Source organism: Poeciliopsis prolifica, unplaced genomic scaffold (genome assembly GCF_027474105.1).
Source record: "Poeciliopsis prolifica strain line A6 unplaced genomic scaffold, Auburn_PproV2 SCAFFOLD026, whole genome shotgun sequence".
NCBI classification, from domain to species: domain Eukaryota; kingdom Metazoa; phylum Chordata; class Actinopteri; order Cyprinodontiformes; family Poeciliidae; genus Poeciliopsis; species Poeciliopsis prolifica.
In genome coordinates, this window is record NW_026562401.1 from 1,798,326 (window position 1) to 1,822,814 (window position 24,489).

The 24,489-nt window shown below is 40.9% G+C and overlaps 1 protein-coding gene across 4 annotated transcripts; it reads right to left on the bottom strand.

The window, feature by feature from the left end:
- setd2 (SET domain containing 2, histone lysine methyltransferase) lies at positions 1-22,942 on the bottom strand. 4 transcript variants are annotated; one of them, XM_055047555.1, is made up of 23 exons: positions 22,663-22,942; positions 19,717-19,832; positions 18,618-18,706; positions 17,753-17,774; positions 13,738-17,645; positions 13,501-13,632; positions 12,761-12,889; positions 12,505-12,628; positions 12,351-12,428; positions 12,161-12,258; positions 11,912-12,044; positions 11,628-11,762; positions 11,418-11,546; positions 9,523-10,548; positions 9,382-9,430; positions 9,017-9,299; positions 7,805-8,534; positions 6,729-6,854; positions 5,627-5,763; positions 5,348-5,459; positions 3,478-3,552; positions 3,280-3,381; positions 1-1,836 (listed from the first exon to the last, which is right to left on the bottom strand). In XM_055047555.1, the coding sequence occupies exons 5-23, from the start codon at positions 17,586-17,588 to the stop codon at positions 1,675-1,677; spliced, it is 7,611 nt and encodes a 2,536-aa protein (XP_054903530.1). In that variant the 5' UTR covers positions 17,589-17,645; positions 17,753-17,774; positions 18,618-18,706; positions 19,717-19,832; positions 22,663-22,942; the 3' UTR covers positions 1-1,674. The 4 variants fall into 4 exon arrangements, with proteins under 4 accessions (XP_054903530.1, XP_054903531.1, XP_054903527.1 ...); XM_055047556.1 differs by having other exon boundaries at positions 17,740-17,774; XM_055047552.1 differs by lacking the exon at positions 18,618-18,706.
- Positions 22,943-24,489: the final 1,547 nt, after the last annotated feature.

The window sequence follows — 24,489 nt, forward strand, 5'->3', positions numbered from 1 at the left end:
TTGCATGTCACACTTTTCAGATTTTTAATTGTGAAAACTAAAGATTTTACCATTTGCAAGCTACAATTTTTTACAACACAAAAAATAGGCATCATCTTACAAAAAAAAAAGGTTTATTGTCTTTTAAAATGTTTGTACACTCGGTATGACAATGTGCTTACACAATACTTACAGTAGAGTACGGTGGAATTTTTGTACATAGAAAAATGACCAAAAAAAAAAAAAAAAAAACACCACCATCAACAAACAGAAAACATGTTTACCTCCCTGGCCAGTGAAAAAATAAAAAAAGAAAGAACAACTGAGTTAGACGGGCTGAAGTGGGAACTGCATCAGGAGGACTGAGCTGGTGAGGATGGGCGGGCTCACTGTGCTCCTGGGCCCTTTACTCCTGCTTACAGCTTTGGTAATTATTTTTTACACATTATTTACACTTTATTCAAGAAATGATAGTCCTTTTACAAAGTGTTTGCTCATTTAAACATTCCCAAAAACTATTATTCAATATATTCACATATAAAGCAATGTACATATGTTGGAACGTTGTTTAATGCAATTTAATGGGCTGTGAGAAAATCGTGATCTAATGCTAAGAGAACAAACTTTTACTGTCAACAGTAAAACAAAAAAAAATTAAAAAAAAACACAAAAAGGGAAATTAATGAGTTCATGGAGCAAAGTCGACCAAACCAAGGGTCTTCAGTATGAGAACTATCTATTAAAAATACCCAAAGCACACAACATTTTTAGCAAATGTTAAAACTGCAATGCTACAAACTTCATTTTTTAGTATTCCTGTAAGAAGACGGTTGGGGAAGGAGCTGGATGAAGATGGGGAAATAAAAACTATTCCTCAGTTTAAACAGCACACCAATCAACGACTTTCAACCCTGTTTCGGGTTTTCAATTGATAAAAGATCAAGTAACTCCCGAGCTCCAACCCCTTCCCCAACCTGCTCGTCCTTGGCCGATCCCTCAGTGGACTGAAAGTAAAAGTTCATTTCCCAGTGAGGGCACATTGCTAGGAATTTCCGTGAGGACGCCACTCGGAGCTCGGCCTATTGGCGCATTCTTAAAACAAAAAGGAAGCTGCAGGCTTTTCTGGTGAAGTGAGCCGGACAGTGAGAGCTTGGACCTCGGCAGCCCAGATAAAAGCAGCACCAGATATTTAGTCAGTGGAAGTGGGGCTGGCAAGAAAAGAGTCAGGGCTGCTCTTTCACTGATCCATGTTCAAACTGCGGGAAACTCCACTGACTCTTTTTATCTCGCTAAATACTTCAGATTGAGGGCCGAAAGACTTTAAAAAGAGAGGGATCATCTCAGGAACATTTAATAATGGGGGGGGGAAACAAAAACAAAAACAACAAAAAGCTAAAAGTGAGGCAGTCAGTGAACACATTAGTCTCTGTAGCACCCCTCTGTGTCATCGCGCTCAAGCGAGCACCTGAAAAGCCTTGAATCGTGAAGCCTTCTGTGCGTTTCACAAAGCCAGGAGAGATTCTTGGGCAACAGTGCAAATTCTTTGACATAAATTAAAAAAAATTAAAAAAAAAAAGAAACCAAACTACTTCACTGTCCAGGACATACACAAAGGAGTGAAAGGGAAGGCAAAACTGTGCTTCTCCAGTGTGAGCGAGCGCAGAGGCAAACAGGAAGATCCGCGGCTCGGTCCAGTCAGTACACGTCCGTGTCCTCTTTGGGCCGGTACACGGAGCCGAACCTCTGCATGTACTTTTTGATGTACTCCTTAGTCTTGTGCTTCACATTCTCATTGCACTCGAGGTCCTCGGGGTTCTTGCAAGCTTTCAGCTCCTTGTTCATGACTCCGTGAGTTAGCTGAGACACAAAGTAGAGATAGAATCGTTACGGATGTCTTCTGAAACCGGGATGGAGGAAATCACGCAATTATGACACATAATTATTATGCACCATGGTAAAGCGGTTTGATAGTTAATCTCCTTGTCGATAGTTTGCTCTTTTATAATTTGAGAAGACCACATTCCTTTTGGAGAAGCCAAACTTATCCAAGCGTATCCTCAGAGTGCTGGTATGTGTGAGTGGCCGATCCATGTGACCACAAGGAGCCACGCAACTATTTGAGGAAATGAGTGATAAGAGCCCTTTAAGAGAGTTCAGAGATACAAAATGGCAACATGTTTTACATGTGGAATGGCTTCTCTCAAGGACGTGACAACGAGAGAGGTCAGCTATTAAACTGTGAATCAGGAAAGACGACTTGGGAAATGTTACTAGAAGCTTTTAACTTTAATCATGTTGTGACTAAACAGAGGCTAACACTGACAGCACAGAAACATATTACTTTTCAGGATTAAACCATTCTAAAGCATTATGAGACAGTTTATGCAAGTATAAATTATTGCTGGGCTATATGGAAAATAAGAGACAATTATTTCCCCAATTTAAATTATTTTCTTTATGTTAGTTTCTTTTCTCAAAAATAAATCAAATATTCAAAAAGTGGTTTATTTCAGTCATCCACCCCTTCTTTGACATGTTTACAGAGAGTTTTCAGGCCAGGCTGTGAGCATATTTGTTTAATTCTATATTATACAGAGATATTAGCACAAAAAGATGCATTTTTACCAGAAAAAATTGCCTTAACATTAGAAGAGAAAAAGTTGTTTTAATGAGTAAAAAGAGATTAGTTGTCTGATATGACCAGATCAGGTCGTGTGACGTACACACAGCTGTTTGTGGGATTGTTTCAAAGTCCTGTTACTGATAATAATTTGATGCAGATGTATATTATTACATGTAAAACTTATACCAAAGTATAACTTCACAAGTTACTCAATGTTCCTCATTTGAACATCTTGCATTGGATTTCTCAAAAAAATAAATAAATTACTTAATTTTCCCAATATTAATACTTTATTCTCATATTTTGAAATAACGTCTCAGCCAGACCCTAATACTTCGTCTTACAGATGACCTGATTTCAAAGTTTACGCTTGTCAAACAAGACGGCGGCCCCGGGCGTGGTGACATCACCCTGAACGATGAAAACCCAACGAATGCATTGGTGAAAAACAAAACAGAAAAAAATCCAGATTTTCCAAAAATATAATCCTCAAAAACCCAAACTTTATCATCCAGCCCTATTATGAATAAAGAAAAAAAAATCATAAAAATCCTAATAGATGGATAAAACTTTTAGACAACATATCAGGGTTTTACACACTTTTTTTTAACCTATTCAGACCTCAGAAACAATTCAAACTTTCCAGACTGCCAAAACTTTGGTTTGCTTCTGCTTACCTTTCTAGCCAGGTGTTTGAAATCCTCTGTGTTGCTGATGCGTCCAGATTTGCAGTCCGGCTTCCGGTACGGATTCAGGCATTGCACAATGAACTGGGACATCTGGTTAACACACAAAAGGAATCTAAGAACATCTGACGGAACCTCTGTAGCGGTAATGACGAGAGTGTTAGCAAGGAAACTGAGACTTGGACTCACCTCTTTGCGAAACGTCTCTTTACTTCTTTTAGCCAATTCACTGGAAGTATCTGCTTCGGCCGTCTTTGTGGAGAACTGTGGCAATCACAATCAAGGAGGTTGGTGAAATAACAAAACTGGAGTTTGTCACATTTCATTGCATATCTATATTAATCTAGAATATATGTTCAGTGTTTAATAAGGCAAACCAAACAACTGTTTAGCACCATTTATAAATCAAAGTTCTTTCAACAGCTATTTTAGATCAAGGATGTCCTTTCACAATGAACCATCTGTGGCTCCAGCCTTTAATGATAGACTTTATGCAAAGAGCTCATTGTAGAGGCAACTAAAATCATAGACATAAAATCAATAAAAAATCCTTTCTGAATATCATCTCACAGACTCTGAACTAAATGCATCTTTCTGACCAGGAGCTGACGGCGTGTTGAAAAGTTATGGACAAGACGCTTTGGAGCATCTGGTTCGGAAGCCCATTCTCAACCTTTGGTTGAAATGGTGTGTTTAATTCAAGTCTCCAGTGCAAACAGAACAGAGAAAACTAAAGAGAATGCAATGTTGTGTTAATCCATTTATCGCCTAAACAGAGGAGCCGGGAGTTTGTCTTGAGGAAATAAATAAAGGTGCGAAAATTAATTAGACCGTAACATGCGCAGTTCACTGCACAACCAATGCGGACGTGGCTCCACCGGTGCGAAGAATTAAACTCAACTCATCCAGCGGTTTTAACAAATGGGAGATGAAGACAATACCCTCCCGCACCGAGAAGGAGAGCGGCGCTCAGACGCTCGGCAGACATAGCATCTATCTGTTTCTGGGAGGCGGAACCACGCAAAAAAATTGTCGTAAAAGCTCACGAACGGGTAAAAAACTTGCAGAGTTCAGCTGATCGGTTTGGATCAGACAGATCCAACTGACCGACGAACCAAAGCAGATTTCTCTGTCGATGTGACCAGGAGGAATTTGTGAGGTTGTGCGTTCAGACCCCAGCAGGTGAAGTGCTGGTAATGGAGTCGATTAATTTTATGTATTAAAAGTTATTGGGGCAGAGGGTTTTGTCACTAATCAGAAAAAGTTAGATGCGTTCATCTGCTTTATGTGTGATGGGATGTCGATTCATGGCTCAAGTAGGTGAATATGAGGTGGACCTCTGAAAAATGTAGCAACATAGCCTATGATAATACAATTATAATTTGAGGGGTAAAAATAGTACATGACCGATTTTTTTTTTATGTTTTTGGTCAGCATTAAAAAATGACGGACCTCATTAAATAAAAATGCGCGACCTCTGCATGAGATGCTGTTTATGTTTTCATTATGCTCTGCTGTTTTCCTCAATTTCTTACTGTGCCATTTCAAACGAGACAAAAAGGACACGGCGGCAGCGTGCTTCCTCCAAACTATAAAGCAAGAGGCCGTAAATAAATGAGAGCGAGACTTTCCAGATGGTTTCCACTACTGCTGGAGACGGAATGAAAACAAAGAGGGAAAACAAACGGTGTAGCGGAAGAGGAGATAAGCTCAGCCGACCCCCTTCGCTCCCCGGTCGGCCTTCAGGGTAAGGGGTCAGGGGGTGGAGTGAGTGGGCACACTTGGAAATTCAGTCTCCATGTTGGTTCTGATGTGAGGGGAAACTCATCAGCAAGTTTATAACAGTCAACTGGGAATGATGTGGTGCAGAAGGATTTTTTTTCCCCCTCTTCCTGGAGAGAAACAGCTGAAAGTAATCACTGGCGCTGCATCTTTAATCACAAACACTATAATCATGCTCTGTGGCACTTGAGCAGAAAGTTCCTGAGACCCAAACGGAAACGTGAAGCAGTGTTGTCACAGGAAATGCGGCAGATTTACTCTGAAGCTCACAAAATACCTTAGAGGGGTTCTCGTCGTAGGTCGGTGTTCCCAGGTCCATCTCAGATTCATGGTCAACACTTGTGTTGTCGCTGCTGCCTTCCCAGGTGGGGGGATCCCACTGTGTTTGCCTGAAGGCAAAATAACCTCAAGATTAAGATGTGTGATGGGACTTTCCTCAAGTAACACAGTTGTGACACACACACACACACACACACACACACACACACACACACACACACACACACACACACACACACACACACACACACACACACACACAAACCGCTACACCTACCTTGTGACAATGTGGTAGTAATAGATCTTGCCTTCAGGGTCCCGGGCTGCTTTCCAGTTTGGAGGTAGGACGATTGTTTTGGGTTTCGGGGGAGACGGGGGAGGCAGGTCTATCACATTGTTGGGTACAATCATCTCCTGGTGAACAGAACAAATACATATGAGGAGAAATGCTTCGCCAAGATCTCTCTAAAGGCTCAATAAATGGATGCTGCTTCAATTAAAAAAATATATATTATCAGTTTAGTGGGATTTCTATGTAAGGTTCAGAACGTGAGAATGTTTCTCATATGGACAAGATTTGAAACCTTATTTACATTGTTGAGGGTCTTTCAACCTGCCAGCATTGACAAGCAAATTACTGCCTCGAGGTGGTCTCTTCCAGTTTTTACAAAGCAGACAACTGTTTTCATTCTTTTCTCCTCACACAGCTCTTTGTCTTTCTCCTTGTTCTGTTTACTGAAGGGCCATAACAACAGCCGAATCAGAGGAACCTTTTATTTAAACAACTAAATGACCGGGTCAGATCTCGGCCACAGATCTTGTCTCACAGCTCTATTTCTACTATAGGAGAAAATAATGTATTTTTATTTGTGTGTTATTAATGTCAAGCACAGTTTAATAATACACCGCAGCCGTTCAATGGACACATGAAAAATATAATTCAAATAAAATAAAAAGCTTAATATTTTTGCATGATCTCATTGAAAAGGAATGGTTGATTATATACCGCCCCCATGTGGCTATACTAGACACTAAAAAGAGAAGCTGATCAATTTCATTTAAAATAATGAGTAATTTGTTTTACTTTTACAATTGAGAAGGTAACATTAATTTATTTATTACATTCATTCTATGGAAATGAAACAAACAAAGCACGCACTTGGTAATAATTTTTAGATTGAAAGGGACATGAAGTAAGTTGGCCTAAAATATATGCTTGCTCTTAGAAGCCACAATTATCTTCAAATGGTCTGAATATCATAGCATAACACACTGAAAGTATAAAAAATGTACATTTCTAAATATGTGAATGTTTAGTTTTATAATTGAGTGACATTGCAGAAAGCTTGCTCAGCCTGTTGGTAGTGTCTGGTGGTTACCTGCTGAACAGTTTGGGATGTGACGATGGTGGTGACTGTGCCTCCTTGCTGCACCACCACGCCCTGCTGATGGCCCGGATACACCGGCTGGCTGTGCAGGTAGCTGGCTGTGGGCTCGGTGTACGCCTGGAGACACAAAGCAGTCTGACTCCACTGACACTGGCGACATATTAAACTAGGTGGACTGAAGTCGATCAACTAAAACTAAACCCGAGCACTGCAACATATTCAGGGCTTAAACCATTTTTTTCATTAACTGTGAGGAATTGATGATTGAAATAATGGTCAAATAATTTAGTAATCCATGAATTGTTATCGTATACAGATTAAGAAAAAGGTCATTTGCTAAAAGACGCATTCAGAGCAGGACTTGCTTCAAAAATGTACAAAAAAATGTATACATTTTGCATTCAAGCTGAAAAAACATTTGTAAATGTTTTACCCAGACTTCCTCAAGTGTCAGTTTTAGCTTCACCTGGTTCCAATTGTGTAAAAAAAAATCTCCTTAGTAAATTTTGCTATCCAATGAGTTGATCTAAACATTACTCAACAGATTAGCCTGATCATCTTGATGCTAAGTCAAAAGCTTTTCACATGTTGATGATAGATGTTTTTTTTCAATTAGCAGAATGCGTCCTTTCCTACAAATGATCAAGCGTTCACTAAATGACTGTTGTTCTGTTGCATTTTAGCCAATAACATGTTTATTATATTAAAAAGGAATTGATTACTTATTTTTATTTTTTGTTTTTCTAATCTCGTATAAATAGGCTGAAGTAGTTAAATAAAAACGTGCAAACTGTGCCAATTTTTTATCCAGTTAAACCTCAGAATGATAAACTAAAATAATTGTTAGTTAAATAAATATATTAGCATCTCAACAAACAAAAGGATTACAAAACTAAGCTAAGAAGCTTAGAATATTTTCAAGCTGCAGTTCTAAAAAAGAAAAGCACCTTTGTAACATAGTTATTTATTGCAGATTTATACATTTTGGGATAAGAAAATATATTTTTATTTATCAGAAAATCTCAGTGAAGGCCTGATCAGAACAGGCTCAGCATTCGGAGTTGTACCTGTATGACTGGAGCGTTGGCCTGAGGGTAGGCGGTGGGGATGCTGTAGATGGTCTGGCACGGCTGGCCCTGGTAATAGATGGCCGTCTGCGTCTGCTGAGGCACTGGAGCCGCAGCGTATTGCTGTGCCGGCTGCGTTTGCACCGTCACTGCCTGCTGGGTGGCGGGGTCCCACAGGGTGGCGTAGCTCTGCTGACTCTGCGCCTGAGGAGCCTGGGGGGCCGGCACAGAAAGCACAGCGACCCCTCCCTCCTGAGTTGCTACGGCTGGCTGCGTGTACTGCTGTGGGTTCGCTGTGGTGAGGTTGGTGGTGGTGATGTGCTGGGAGACGTTGGAGACCGGAGGGGCCTGGGATGTGGAGGAAGGAGAGGGAAGGCTGAGGTCTGAGGCAGGAGTCTGTTCGTAGCTGAGGCCCGGGTCAACAGCAGGGGTGGGCAGGAGGACTTTGCCAGCATTGGGGTTGGTGGGATCCACAAAGGTCTGCATAGGGTACCCGGGGGGGTAGGTGATGAAGCCGGGGCTGGAGGCATAGACTAGCGGGTCATAAGTCAGAGTCTGGAGCTGCTGCTGCTGCTGCTGTTGTTGCTGCTGCTGCTGAAGTTGCTGTTGCTTCTGAGCTTCCTGCTGAGCAACTTCCTGTTCAAACAACTTTCTGCGCTCCTCTGTGGACAGTTTGTTGCGCTCCTTTCCTCCAGCTCCTCTCTGTGTCTTGCTGCTCGGGGTGTCAAACCTTAAAAATTCAAGGAAAACAGATCCTGTAAAGGTGCATCTCAATAAAACAGAATACTGTTGTAAAATTATTCAATTTACTTCTGTAAAGTGGAACTTCTACAGAAAAGAAACTTATTACACATATAGTGATGTAGTTCAAGCATTTATGTCTTGAAATCTTGAGGACTATGGCTCACAGCTAATGAAAACACTACATTCTGTTTCTCATACTTAGGAGTATTACTAAGTATTAATGGAGAAAGATCTTTAATCTTTTTAGCAGAACACTGCAAAGTCCTCAGTCCGTTTGACATCCTTGATCTACACCATCACAAATGTTGTTTTTGAATACGCCAGCTATTTTCTCTGCTTATAGTGTTCTGTAGTTATTGTGCTTTGTTAATTTTTATTTGATGCTGTGAAATGCAATAAGTAGGCAGCTAGATATCATTTCCATATTCACAATAATAAAAAAAAAGAAAAATGAGCATAATGGTTTACCGCTCTTCATTGCGCCGGCTGCTCCTCTCGTACGGTAAAGGGGGTGGAGACTGCGAGCGTCTTCTCCGTCGCTCAGAGTTGCGAGGAGTTTTGTCTGCGGTTCGATCCCGGTCCCGGTCTCGGCTCCGCTCTCGGTCCCGGTCCCTGTCTCGATCCCTGTCTCTGTCTCTGTCGTAGTCTCTCTCTCTGTCGCGCTCCCTTTCCTTCTCTCGCTCTCTTTCCCGTTCTCGACTGCCAGAAGTGGCGCGTGGCGTCAAAGCCAAGTCACGATCCCGGCTGCGATCTGCAAGGAAATTTTTTATGTATTAAATCAAACTCAGAATTTCAGTGCCAACAAGCCAGAAACATACTGCACTATCTCCTACCTCTTGCTTCCTTTTCCACTTGAGTTTTCTTCGGTATCCTGTAGACCTCCTGAACAGACAAGTTCATTTTGATGCAACATTTAAAACATTTACATCAAGTTGACCAGCTCAACCTTTGAAAGGGATTCGGCCTTCACTAACCTTCAGATCCTTCCAGCTCTCAAGAAGTCTGGCCGCCATGCCACTGATGTCCAAAACACTGAGGTGGGGCTCCTGACTCCTCTCGCTCTCCACGTCCGACACGCCTTCCTCCTCATCCTGAGACGGCGTTCCTATCACTGACGGTTCAACCTGCACCGCTGTCCCCTCGGCACTGACAGGAGCCTCTGGGGTCTCAGAGTTCGGTGGAGCTTCTGCGGCGGATTCACCGGGCTTGCTGCTCGCCTCCTCCTCCGCTTCCTTTCGCGTCTCCTCCGTCTCTGGCAACTGTTCGGTTGGAACATCTACAGGAACCGTTTGGATGGACTGACTCTCTGGCTCCTCCACTTTAACAGAGGACGGGTCTCCTTCTGATTCCACATTTTCTGGCACTTTTTCGCTTTCTGGATTTTCTGCACTCGCCTGCGCCTCACATGGAACGTTTGGAGTCTCAGCTTCATCTGTCAGGCTCTCTTTTGTCTCCTTAATCTTCCAATCTAACTCGGTTTCATCTTTCACGTCCACATCCGGGGCCTGCTGCTGCTGACTGCTTGAGCTCATTTCCGACTCATCCTGTCTTGACAACTCTTTCCCAAACCCCTCCACGGATTCTTTTGTCGGCTCCACACCTTCGCTCAAGTGTTCTTCCTTCAAGCTTGCTCCGTCCGGAGGGTCGGCGTTGAGGTTTTCAGCTTCCTCCTCCTCCTCTTCATCCTCCTTCCCATCGGATGCCTTGCTACCGTCAGACAGAGCGCTGTCCAGACTATTCTCACTGATGATCTTGAGCCGCCTGTAAACGGCAGGTTTGGACGTGTCGCCGTCCAGCTCCGGAGCCATTTTGGCAGAGGAGCCATCGGGAGTGTTGAGAGGGGTTTGGGCCCGGGACGTGTTCTCGCTGGAGTAGCCATCCATCTCAGCCTGCTGAGGGAGGGTTTTGATCTGAGCCCACCGCTGGATGAGGGTCAGGACTTTGCTCTCTTCAAGCATATTCTTCGTCGAGATGGGGAGCACAGCCAGGGTCTTCATGATCTGCAAGAAGAGATTAAAGGCATGCAGTTTAGATACAGCAAGGAGTTAATGACTGGTCACCATTTATGATGAATTGCAAAAGTATTTATGTTATTTTCTGACAATATAAAGCTTTTATGTGTCTTAATTATTTTTTTTTGTTGTTGTAGAAAAATCAAACATTGTGCTTAGTACGGTAAAGGGAGAAATATGGCTCTTAACTATTTTTACAAAAAAAATGTGATGGGTGGTTCCAATCCCTCTGAGTCCATACTATGAAGAAAATCTTGCTGCAGTTACAGCAAAAAGCTTTGTGCACATACAGATTGAAATGCCATCAGGCTGGATGGACAGCATCTGTGATTTTTCATATTCAGCTTCTGATCTTCAATTGGACGTAAACCTACATTAACCATATGGGTCAAACTTAGGCCAAATTGGGGCCGGTGTGTAATTGAATATATGCAAAATATTCCAAATGTCTATAAGAGCTGGCCTGAAGGTGGGCAAAACATGCAGAGCAAATACTACAAATCCCAGAACGCAACTGGCCCATTGCTGACTTAATTCTCTGTTGACATTCATTTGAAATATTATGCAACTGCTAGTCACAATGGATCCTTTACACCAACGTGTTCTCTGTTTACAAATTTGGAGACTAGCGGAAGTTGGGGCTGAATAAAATGTACACCACCCTTTCAGGGTTTTTTTTGTAAAACATTTTGAGGACCATTTATTCTTTTTTACATTCACTTCAAAAATATTCACTATTTCACAATAAAACACATTAAAGTTGATATGTTAATATGAGAAAATGAGTAAATGCTTTGGTGTACAAAACACTTTTGCAGGTTACAAAAACCTTAACAAAAAAGTAAAATAAATCTCACCTCTAACTGCAGTTTGTTGTTATTAGCGCTGTTGCCTTTAGCTTCAGAGAGCTCCACCATAAAGATCCACAACAAGGACAAGCCATGATGATCCAAGAACTGCTTCAGGCACGAAGGATTCTGGGTGTCCTGCGCAGCAACAAAATACATGAAACACACTGGAAGGAAATCAGGGATGGGCACCAATGAAGCAGCATTGATGGTTCGTACTTGTATGAGCTTAAGGCAGAGGAGCTTCTGCTCCATGGTTTCCACTCGGACCATCAGTCTGCACAGAGACACCACCTGCTTCTCGTCATACAGGCCTTCTCCATTCTCCAGTAACGCCTCCAGCTCCTCATCCACCTGTGGAAAAAAAACGTGGTTCCACTGAACTATTGCTAAAAGATTTTTCCTGGAGTGAACAAACATATCTCCAAAAGGTACTAATAGGGTATAATTGGAGAAATGCCACTGTTGCATGCAAAAATAGTCATGGCGCTCTTAAGACCGACCGTGGTGAGAGCGTTCTTTCGGCTGCGGTCTTTCTTCATTTTCCCTCCAGCCGCTCGAACACTAACTCTGTTCTCACCACCGAGGAAGCCTCTGCAGCTAGGGGCTCCACAGAAACATTTCTGTGCTTCTTTCCTGCACAGCAAGAAAAAGCAAAGGTGAAGTCCTCTTAAATATTCTCTCTATCATGATGACTTAAAATCTGCCACAAATGCAATTCAGGATAAAAGACAACTGGAGGAAAATCTTACCCATATCTCTGAAACTGGTAATCGAAAGTCAGTTCAGTTCCAGCAGTGACAGCCGTGGTGGTGAAGAACCCAACTCTGAGCTGGCCATTGACAGTCCACTAGAGAAACATTTTTAAAATGAATACATTTCAGACACCAGAACTTTCCAAAATAAATTGCTTAAGAGTTGTTTTTGCTTTTGCTTCAGTACCTTTTGGGTCTCACAGTTCGGCTCACAGCTGTGGTTCATGAATCGCGAGCAGTTACCCTTCAACGTTGCATCGATAATCTGCAGAGACGCAACACGGCAACAGGAAGGTTACTCATTTAAGTGGTCATTTAAAATCTATTACAGCCTAGCTCACCTCATTGTTCTTTAGTGCCATGAAGTAGTAGTGGATGTTCTTGTTGCGAGCGTATTCTTTCACCCTTGATTTGAACCCTTTGTGGTCCAACACCTCGCCACAGTACTCCAGGACAAATGTGTTTCTGAGATTACAAAAAGCCCAGAACGTTATAGTTCTGCTCTTAACTACGACCTTTTTTGATACTACGCAAAATGAGACAGAGCTAAGAAAAAAAATCACAATGTCAAACAAAGACAACAGCTAAAACTCTTACGGAGCCAAGTCCCTAGCAGCACGCAGTCCCCAGCCTTTGTCTTCAGTGAGGATGACCTCGAAGTCCGCGTGCTGCTTCATCTGAAAGCGACGGTTAGAGCAATATGCTCCATTCAAGCACCGTGACGAGCTGTGAAGAAAAAAAAAAAAAAACAATAAAAGTGATATGAAAATATGCACATTACATATGTTGGGTTGTTGCTTATGCATTAGGCAGCCACTTTTATCCAAAACGACATACAAATGCAAATTTAACTACAATTCAGTGCAAAGACCTTCAGCTAGAAGATTTACTTTTTCTTTTTAATTGAGAAAAAAAACACATATTTCATAAAAGAATTATTTAATTTAGTATGATTTCCACTAGTTTAGCTGTATTAGCATCCACAACACTATGTAGTTGAACAATTACAATAAAACCAAATTACCTAAAAATATTGAGGACTGAAACCAGTCCAAAAATAATTCAATAATTCAATCAAAATTGAGAGATTTCCAGAAATCCTCAAAATCTTTTCCTCAAGATATTTAAAAAATATATATACAACTAATTTTGACTCACTGGAAGCAAAACAGAAATTTGAAATTGTTTAAGGATGTTAAATATGAGACGTCCTGTGTTTAAACAGTACTGATCCATTTCCTCAGCAACTCACTTCTTTCTCAGGATTTCAAGGTTTACAAAACGTTCACTTCTAAAGCAAAGTTCTTTTAACTGCAAACAGTTTCTTTATGACCTACCATTCAATCATGAGGAGCCGATTTAAACAGTCTTCTCCACATGCCATCACTCCTTTTGCACGGTCCTCTCTTGACAACACTGGACACTCACATTGCATCCTCTTGATATCTCGATGAGATTTGCTTTTCTTTCTATAAGATGTGTTTAAAAAAGTCCATCAGTCAAACTCTAAAGAACCAAATTTTTTTAAAAAATTATGCTTTGACAATATAAAAGCTTTCTGGACAACTGTTTACCTTTCAGTCAGGTACTTGTTCTCCTCAATTAAGTCAAAGTAAGGGGGCATCTTTTTAATCTTGGCCAAGTCTTTCCATCTGCTGCCATCTTGAAAGTTGCGTAGAGTGAGTGATGGTCGGTTTACTTCGGCTCTTACTTCCGTCAAAACTGCAACATCTTCTTGACGCTCCCTTTTTCCAGATGGTCCAGCTTCTGCCTCGTTGTCCGAATCCGACTCAATTTCCGGACGCCTTTTCTTGGGCGGTCCTCTACTTCTGTGGGGTCTATGATTGTCCTCTCTGGGTGGCTCAGGTAAAGCAGGGCCCCTGCTGTTGCTGCTAATTTCAGGACCTTGCACTGAGCTTGCTGACCCTGGAGTGTTTAGTGCTTTATTATGACTTGATGACTTTTCTGCTCTGTAGTCATCATGGTCATTTGTGAGCGAGTCCGGGTGGATTTCACTCGAAGGTTCCTGATAATGTTCATGTGTATGGAGGTAAGGTCGTTTGATAGTTTGCATGTTTTCTGACTGGTGCATACCGGAGTGAATACTTTGCTCTGGCTCCTTGGAATTGGTTGCTGTTGCTTTAGTGTTTAACTGTGGTCCGTGGCTGCTATCGGGTTGCTGGCATGTGCTGGTAGGCTGCTCTGGTTGAGACAAGTCCCAACTCAAGCTGAAACTCATCTTGTTGTTGATATTGTCGGAGAGGGTATTAGGTTGGTACTGCAAATGCACCTGCTCGCCTTGACTGCTTATCTCATGTTGCTTCAAACTTTGCTCACATTGTCTGGAATTGTCAAGCAAAGGGGTTGAATCTGTTGCACTTCGTTGGACACCGTCATGATCGGCTCCAAAAAGCTGACCACTGATGGCGCTGGAACCTTCTGAGTGACTGGTACTATCAATCATGTTGCTCTGGGACTGACAAAGCACGCCAATATGAGCCGACTCAACAAAGCTAGTTGTTGTGGTTTGTGTTTGCTGTGCGTTAACTTGGTTCGTTTTTCCCGAATGGGTGCTGGGCTGTTCTGAAATATGTAAAGGGGTACATGAAGAGGCTTGTCCATCCTCTACATCTTTTGTCAGGGAGGAATGCTTGGGGACTACTACCACAGAGTGAAACTGCTTTATGGCATCGTCACAATCCGAGTCATACGCGGAGTTGTCGCTGTCACTGGCATCACTGGCCGTTGCAAGCATATCCTGATTGATGGCTGTTCTTTTACTGGACTTATTTCTATGTGTGCTCTCCTTTAATTTACTCTTACAGGCATCTGTACTCTGGATGTCTCCTAACGTGGCTAAGTGAATCTGGGATAACTGATCGTTCATGTGTGAAGGCTCATCTCTGTATGGTGTATAAGTAGTACGACTGAAATCACAGCGGTCAATGCTGGTGCTTGCTTGCGAAGGCTGACTTTGGTCTTCATGTTTAAAGGTCACTAAAGAGACATCCTGCTCCCAGTTGGAATGTTTAGCATCTCTGGACTGAATGTTACCTTTACTGTCCAGGTCATGTTGAGTACCGTCATTAGAAAATTCAATTCTTTTGACAGATAAAACTTTTTTAGGGCTGAGATTACTTTCTGCACAAACAGCCCTGTTTGAATTATCATTTTCACATGAGTCTTGCCCAACAATGTCCCAACGAGACTTTCTGGTAGTGCAGGTACTCTTTTTGGTGGCATCTTTACTTTGCTGTCCTTCTAAAAGCTGACTTTCAGCTTCTAGACAGGACATAGCAGATTTTTGTGAGTCATATTCATTTTCGGCTGCCAAAACGTCATTTGGTTCAACAATCTCCATCTTAGTGTTTTGCTGGATCTCATCTGTGATGTTTGTTTCTGTAGCATCGAGAGAGGGTTTTGGCACTTTGCCATCTATTTCACCGATAAAATCTTCGCTTTCACCTGAATTTAAAACAGCTGGAGTTAAGCTCACGTCCGGCTCACTAGCCTTCACATTGCACACGTTTTCTAGAGTGATGTCTATAAGCTTTAGGTTTTCGCTCGGAGCTGTAGCTGAGGCGTTTTCAGGTTCTAGTTCAAGTACTGGTTTTGTTACGTGCTCTGTCTTTCCTAAACATCCTTGCAAAGTCTTTTCAGTAGATAAAACCATGTCCGTATCACCCTGACTGCCCTGTGCATCCTCACCTGGTTCTGAATCTGATTTTTCTCTTTCCACCTGAGGACTACATTCTGCTGTGGTTTCACATGATGACGCTTTGGCAGGACTATGAAATATGTCATCTGGCTGTCTGTGATGTCTAGGGGATTTTACGGAGGATCTAGAGGGAGTTATTTGCTTTGAATCTGGTCTACTACTTTTCTCTTGAGAATCTCTACTGTTCTCCAAGAAACTTGTATTTATTTCAGAAGACTGAGTTTTTGTTTTGTGTTCTCCCTCTGAATCACCGGAGCTGCTTTTTCTGTTCTTGTCATGTGATTGGGACTTGCTATGAGTACTGGAAGAAGATGATTTGGTACTGGTGTCAGACCTGTGATGACTGCGAGACATCCGGGAACTGGAGTCCAAATCAGGAGAGCACCTATGTTGAGAATCAGAGTCTGAGGAACGCTTTGAAGTCCTTTCAGACTTTGAAGACTGTGTCCTTTTGTCAGTCTCTGAGGAGTGGAGAGACTCTAAAGATTTCGAAGATTTCTCGGATCTCAAGTAGGAAGATGATTGTGATGCTTTATGCGAGCTTGAATAATTAGATGACCTGCTGGATCCAGATGTTCTCGTTCTCGCTTTCCTGTGGTCGTCTTCAGAGTCAGAACTGTACCGAGTTCTTTCGGTCCGAGAGCGGGAGCGTCTTTTCTCCCTGCGTGGAGAACTCCTGTGGGATCGCCAATCAGATTCATGATAGTACGATCTTTCCGAGCGAGAAGCTCTGTCACACCTGGACCTCTCGGATCTGGAGTGAGACAAACTTGTCCGAGAACCTCTTGATCTAGAACGTGATCTAGTCCTAGATCTCCTGCGATCCTTGTCCGAACGAGATGAACGAGAGGAAGGCATCCTGGAATCACGATCAGATTTGGAGTAACTAGAAGATCGTTCTTGAGTCTCTGTCCGCTTGGAGGAACTTTTCTCCTTCTCCCCTGCAAGTGAATTAGAGGAAGACCTTTTTGCCTCTTTGATCCGGCTATCAGAGCTCGTTTTGCTTTTTGAATCTTCTGATTTGCGGCTGGAAGACGCGTGCGTCAAGTCTCCATCAGTTTCAGAGCAAGGAGGAGCGCTGTCTGACTGTGACCTGGTTTTCCTTTTGTACACATTAGAATCCCGATCAGTACAACTGGAACTATCACCATCTTTTCCGGACGAAGAAGCTGATTTCTTGAAGTTAGAATCTTCTTTTGTCTCAGAGGATTCAGTGGTTACATTTTTAGGGGAGCTGTCATTAATGATGTTTTCAGGAGGGGGCGGTGGAACTTCAGTGTCACTCTGAGAGTTAACCTCTGATTCAGAGACATGTATCTCCTCAGATGTAACAGGCTTCAGATTCTCTTCAGTAACAGAAACGCTAATAATTTGCTTCTTAAAATGCATCTTTCCTAAGTTTTTTGGGAGTTGAGTTGAGGGCAAGGGTGACGTTTGAGAACGTTTCTCTGGTGTAGATGACGTCACCAAGACTGTCTGCTTTTGCTCCGTTTTGTTTTCTGCATTCTTTCCCACTTTGTCCAAGATAGACTGAGATGAGGCACTGTGAGGTTCAGTGACAGTCGTATCAGGATTGGCAGATATGAAGAATGAATTTTGCAGCGGCTTTTTAGTCTGCGAGAAGCTAAAGGACACTTTCTGACGACCCTGATCTTCCAGGTTGACCCTCATCTTGGTCCCTTTTGGTAAAAGATGATTGGACAGCATGACTCGGGGAGACAAGCTTTTAATCAGAGCGGACGTGGACAGACCCTCCACCTTCACCTATAGGGAAAAGAATGCACAAAAATAAAATAAAATAAAAAATAAAAAAATCAATAATCAAGTTGCAGAAATTCCCAAAACTGTAGAGTATTACCAGTTTAACTTACAGAAGCAGCACTCCCTTCCTGTCTGTGTTTCATTGAGAACATAAAGAAACAAGAGAAAAGGCAAAAGTGGTTTTACAGATTCCTTGTTAAACCTTGTGCATAAAAATGTTATGTGGTCCACAGTGATTGTACCATTTTACAAGATAATCCAACTAATGGCAATATGCATCTGAACAAATTTTAGCATAAACTGCTTTTTTCACTAAAACATTTTAAATTTCAAACATAATATCACTTCTTTATCTATAAGTATATTACATTAATAATTAGTTTCGGAGAACAGGTTTCAAAAATACACAAAAATAAATTTTTTCAACCCAATCTCTATATTTCTATTCACAAAGAAAAGCACATATAGAGCAGCTTTCAGCCCAGTGCAGTTTGGGCTTCATGCTTTAGTTAACTTCAAGTCAACACATTTAATTCCTCTTTCAACACTGAAGTCAGAATACCAGACCAGAAGAGAAACTGAAGCACTTCATGTTGAAAGCTTAACAGCAATTTCAGGGTTCGGATATCTATTTTAATAACAAAAAGTACAATTTTCTAAGTTCATTCAGACAATTTTTACAGAATAAATTTGTAAAATGATCAGGTTTTAAACATGAAAACTGGATGGATGGCTTTGAAATGAAGTCTGGAAGAACAAATACTGTTCTCTGCTTTCCCAGGTCTGCATGGCACATAAATTCCAAATTGCGAAAGAACACTGAAATTTGCTTTGCAAGCTTTCACCAACGTCGACTGCCTTTAATTAAGTGTTAGTGTGTCTTTCTGTGTGTGATTGTTGCCTTCAGAAAGTTAATTTCCACTGGGTCAGATCTGATTATTAAGAAAGCCAATGCAGAACATCTCAGCTCTTTACCTTCGAAAGCTCCAAGACTGCTTTTTCAGTTAGGCCATTGTTCATCTGCAGTGAAGCACTGTCTTCAATTTCGCTGAATTTGGATTAATCTGAGCAGACAGTATATAATAATACACTTTAAAATTCATTCATGAAGAACAAAGACCTAATAATGAAACAAAACAAGGAGCTCCCAGGTTAATTGTTTAAATTAATTGTCCAAATACTTTTCCACCAAATGGGCTGAAAGAGTGTAAATCCTGAACTTCTTTTCACTTATACGCTAATAAGCCCAGTTTGAAGCTTGGGGATGTGACTCTATGTATTTGTAAGGTTTTATGGAAATAAAAACACCAATCTAACATATTACCATAGCTAATTGTGAAATGCTGAGACTAGCAACTGATATTCCTAAGCAGCCAATGTAAATATGTGATTTTTGTTACATTAGGTGTGTGCTTTTCTTAGACTGGGCTTATGAATACTGAGTAATATTTGGGTCGTTTATTCCCTTGAGTTTTCCTTTTCCTTTTTTTCCCCCCTCACTCTGACCTTTAAAATGGGATGTTTCTGCAGGGACAATCTGTTACAGTAAAAGAGTTATAACAAGAAGGATTCAGTCAAACTAACAGCAGATTGAATCTTATGCAGTTACAACATTATCTTCGACATAAATCATTTTTGTTTCAAGTAAACAAAATAGCTAAAACTGTTTGTTGACGGTTTTCAACTCCCATTGATTGAGGATAGAGGACCTGCAGTATGTGCTTCCTTCAAGAACAAACTATTGCCCAAGGGCTTCATTCATAACTTGTAAACTCCTTTGTTGTTGTGTCTATAGGGAGAGAAATGTGTCTGACCAATCGGTAGCTTGCAGTGCTTTCTTAACATCACCTCGGCTTATTTGGAAGTCAAACCGAAATACGGAGGAGTACCACCTACAAAGCAAAATATCACACTTGGGCAAAGACATGATGAACTGCCCAGAGTATTTGAAATTATAGCAAAATCTTGCACCTTCACAGACGTTGAGGTGAACATTTTACCATGTTGCAAAAGGGAACATACGTAAACTATAACACAAATATACACTGAAATAACAGTTGCTCCTGTGTTATACCTGAGCTCTGACTTCAGAAGAGTGTCCATGGAGAAACACGCCTATGGTTAGTAGGCCCGAAGAGGCTGCTGGCTGACAATAGTCCAAATCAGAGAACCGCCAAAGTGACGCCACATCTGACAAGAAGAAACATAATTTTGAAATGAAATAAGCTTCACTGGTCATAACAGCCAGAAGCTATTTGCTGAAAAAAGAAGAAAAAGAAAAATAATTCTGGTGAAATGACAATATTTAAACCCACTAGCGCTGGACAACAAAACAATTACTATATTGCAATGGACCAGTGATCAATATCAACAGAAGGTATAACGATAGAATTTTCAATAATTTCAATGAACCCCCAGAAACGCATCGTGGAGGATCTAGACAGAGGAAAGGCTTTAGCTGCTAAACCTCTCATAGTCAGCAAAGCAAGACGGGTGGCATCAACTAACTAACTTGCTCTTTGGTTACCTAGCAACAACCTGTTGAGCATCTGGTAGAGTTTTTGCTTTTGTACCTCATAGCTACTTGAAAATAAAAAAAATACAGAGTGGAATGAAAACTGTGAATGAAACAGGAAAGTTATATCAGTAGTTGAAATGGTTACAACGTCAGCCCTAAGACAAGTATCATCTTACTCTTGCAATATTATGCAATAAAATGTTCTAACTCACCCTTGAATGTCGAGGTACAATCTGGTTACGAGAAATATACATTTATACTGAACGATTAAGCAAAGCTTCAAGAAATTACCTTACTGTATGTGTCCCCTCTTTTCTTGGTAATAACAAGAAACACAAAATGACATACAAACATTTGAAAATCTCAGAAAAATAGAAAAAGTGAAGTTCCTCTTCTCACTAATTACCAGAAGATTTCTATCTAATGGGGCTGTTGACATTACAAAAGTCCTCGCAGGGCTGGATTCTCTTCTTCCACTTTCTTCTACATATGATCAAATAAAGAGAAGAATATCAGGTTGTTGCTCGCTCATTGCTGAAGCTTTTACTAGGCAGGTAAGCAGTTTCTATGAATTCCTAAGAAAGCCTTGTTCTGATAAAAGGTTTCTTGATTGCTTCTCAAACAGCTGCTTATAGAAATTGCCCAAAGGCTGGTCCACACAATAACGCATTTATCCAAAAACTGGAATGGAGACAAAGTTTCAGGGGAGTTTAAATGGGTTCCAGAATAAAAATAATAAAATAATAATATATTTAAAAAATGCTGACAAATTAGCCTAACCTCTAACCTGACCTATGACCCAATACTCCAGCAGCAGCTGGAAACGTTCTACAAACGGCTCCACACTCGTTTTATTGTTCGCCATTCTTGTTTTCTTGTTGCATTATTTACTAATCTCATGTGGAGGGTTTTTGCACATGTCTAATATTTGGTCAGTTCTATGTACAGATATAATTATTTGTGAAAACGGTTGAGTGTAGATCCAGGTGTTTTCAAAAATGACAACCAGTTATAGAGGAGAAAAAAAAGTCCCCATAGAGGTGGAGCCTAACCTTTTTCAATTCTGCAGAAAATCCTAACTGCAGGATTTTAAAAAACCCCAGGAAGAACCAGATTGTTCCTGCAAGAGTTAATATTGTTCCAATTGAGGAGTCCCTTTAAAAATAACTACTTCTTTCATGTCATCAATTAATGTTATTCAGAGGCAGTAATGTCTTTAAGCAACAGATCATACTATGCAGTTTTGGAACATAGAAGTCTCTTCTTTATAATATGAACATTTGATCATTTTTTGACCCACTTGTTAGAAAAATAATAGAAAAAAAATAGAAAAATAAATCTTACATAAAAATTATGCAGTGTACGAATATTTAAATATGTGCAATGGAAAACTAACAGGATGCACTCCCCTTTCTGCCATTTCTCTGCATGTGTGGAAGTTTATCAGCAAGTGCTCACTGTTTCAGCATGCTGGGCCAATAGTCTCCGGTGCCGTAGTACACAACACAAATCAGATGAGGGGCTGAATGCACGTTTATCTTTAAAAAAAATAGTGACGATACACAAAAAACGTTGGTTGATAAACGTGCGTTTTATCACCAGAACTCCCGAAAACAAGCAAGTGGCTTCACACGGTTAGATTTATTCCTTATAAAATGTATCCACTACATTCATATCCCACTCCACAAAAAAAAAAAAATGCTTTAAAACAAAACTTGAACTCTGATGGCAACATGGCCTGGACAGCAGGAGTGGATCCAGCCAAAACATGGCCTTTAAAAGGAGAGACGTTTCCGATGAGACAACGAGCTGCTAAATAATTAGTTATGTCAGAAGCCAGTTTCTAGCCTTCCTAAATGATATACATGGTAGTTATAGTATAGACATATTATTACGTTGGCTATTAACGTGTGACTGGATTTAAATAAAGACATCTAAACAAGCTTGGCTAGCTTTAGTAAAATAGCCTAGCAGCCTCACGGGAGCCATGTTTGAAGAATTTGTTAGTGCATGTTGTGACCCCTTTATTATCAAGCATCGTGATCATACTTCCATATCAACGATTATGTAGTTGTAAACAAATTGGGCGGGAGGTTCACTCACTCAGATCTGCTGAATCTGTAAACATTCACCAGAAGCGCAGCTCGACGACATCTCCTCGCACCAGAGGCTAACACTAGCAACGCTGGCTAGATCTAGCACTGCGAATAGCATTAGCACTCAGTGTGCGCTAACAGACCGTTTTGCGTCGTTTTCGTCGATATTTGAAATTAAATGGTCATATTATGAACCAGCAAGTGTACTTTTTCTCACTCACTGCAAAATCATAGCATACACAGTGTGAAGTTGCATTTGGACATTTTAATATAAATGTATAACCGACCCTTATATGAATGTTCACCCGGCTTAGCTCACATGCTAACCACGGATGTTTTGTTGTGTATCCACAGTTTGATCGAAATGAACCTAAACTAAACTTAACATGGATCATGAGATACTCACTTCTCGAAGTGTGTACGGTCACAAGGTTCCCCCATCCTCAAAATAATTGATCACCCCCTCGCGAAGCATCAAGCAGCAACGCATGCAGGCGTTAAATCCATACGGGGTTGTCGGAAATGATCGTCGGATCAGAGGCTCCTACGCTGCTGCTGCTGCGCCCCAGCTTCAGCAGAGCAGAATGTTGGTTCAATCGAGCTAGCATGTGCTCGGATAGCTACATAGTTGTCTGAGTCGAATGAGGAAATGCACAAGCGCAACGGTTTCATTTTGGTTATTCATGTTTTCATACAGATTCATCAGGGTGACCTTAAATGCGTTTCTGTCGTTTTTTTTTATTAAGAAAACCGTTCCTCACAGATGTTCGCAGACTCTGGCTGATGCCTTTAATGTCACATGATTAGAAGTGGGGCGCGAATCCAGGAGAAAACGGAGACCGGAGACGATACCAAACATTTTTTTGTCTTTTCTGAAACCAAGCATAGTAACGTCCTTTTGACAGGTTGCAAGTTAGCGGGCCTCTTGCTCGCTCTCACTCTCTCTATTGCACAGAAAAGCAGCTAAAATTAGGCAGAATTACCACAAACTAGATGAATAAGATTTGCTATTAAGTCGGCACCATTTACACACCGACGTACTCAAGCGACGAACGGAATGGGTGGAGTTTAATAAAAAATAAATAAAAGACAGGGGGTGTCTGACTCTAAAAATGCTAAATGACCCGCCATAATAGCGCACAGATAAAAAGCTTGTTTTGATTAAATGCAACTGGTGATACGTCATTGACATTAACATGCTGCTCCTTCAGCATTAGTTTCAAACAGCATCTTCTTTAAAGTACCTTTAAAAGTTTCTAAGTATGCAAAGGCAGTGCATTAGGTCATTCACATACCTGCTATAAAGTTATTGCATCTCTGGCAGTGCTGTTTACATTATATACATGTACAATAGGATATATTTTTTGGCCAACTGATTTATCGACCAGTTGATTTCTGGGCGCCGATTTCCTTAATTTTGGGGGATCATGATTGACCGATATTTACATGTGAAGCCCATCTTATCCCCTAATCTTATCTTCGTCACCAAAGGATTAAAAATCAGTCTCTGTCCTCTTGTGCTCTTATTGAGAGGTTTGACCGACAGACCAGCCTACCAGGTCATGTCTGAATGTTTACAGTTAACAATATTCTCCCCATGTGAAAAACTCAGTGACTTTCTTGCTATATTTAGCAACATTTCAGACCAAAAAAGGGTTTTAAAGATCAGTAACCAGGGATCGACTAGAAAACTACAATCGTGCAGCCCTACACACATATTCATGACATTCTTTAATGAAATAAATTTTCCTGAAGCGTCACTCCAATAGCTAAAAATTAAATTTATATCAAGTGAGTCTGTCTCCCCTGAAAATGTGGATTGGTACATTTGGACTGATTCTGAGCCTTCAAATGATTTTAACAGAAGTTTCACATATCTCAGAAGTTGATGTAAAAATAATGTTTGTTTTAGCCACAAAATGATTAAGCTCAGCAGCAAACAACAAATCTCCAGCTACAATATAGAGCAGCTCATCGATGTAGCAGATGCAGCCTGACGCAAAAACATTTTGCTAGACAATGTCAAACATTGAGAAGTTTTAATTATTCTTATCAAACATTATGAAACATGGCATTTTGAAGCCAAAAATACCTGTTATATACAGAGCCAAGCAGGAGAATCAACTCATTTAAAGTTTAAACTCAGTTTCACACAAACACAAAGCTGGCAGCTTCACAAATCTTTTACATTACATTACCAAGGCACAAAACAAACCTTTAAATTGTTTTTTTG

Excerpts from the sequence above, each read along its gene's own strand:
- setd2 (XM_055047552.1), bottom strand. The coding sequence starts at position 19,745 with ATGGACACTCTTCTGAAGTCAGAGCTCAG. Across the intron at positions 11,763-11,911 it reads GAAAGAACGCTCTCACCACG|GTGGATGAGGAGCTGGAGGC; the intron begins GTCGGTCTTAAG and ends TTTTTTCCACAG. Across the intron at positions 6,855-7,804 it reads CCAACGCTCCAGTCATACAG|GCGTACACCGAGCCCACAGC; the intron begins GTACAACTCCGA and ends TTGTGTCTCCAG.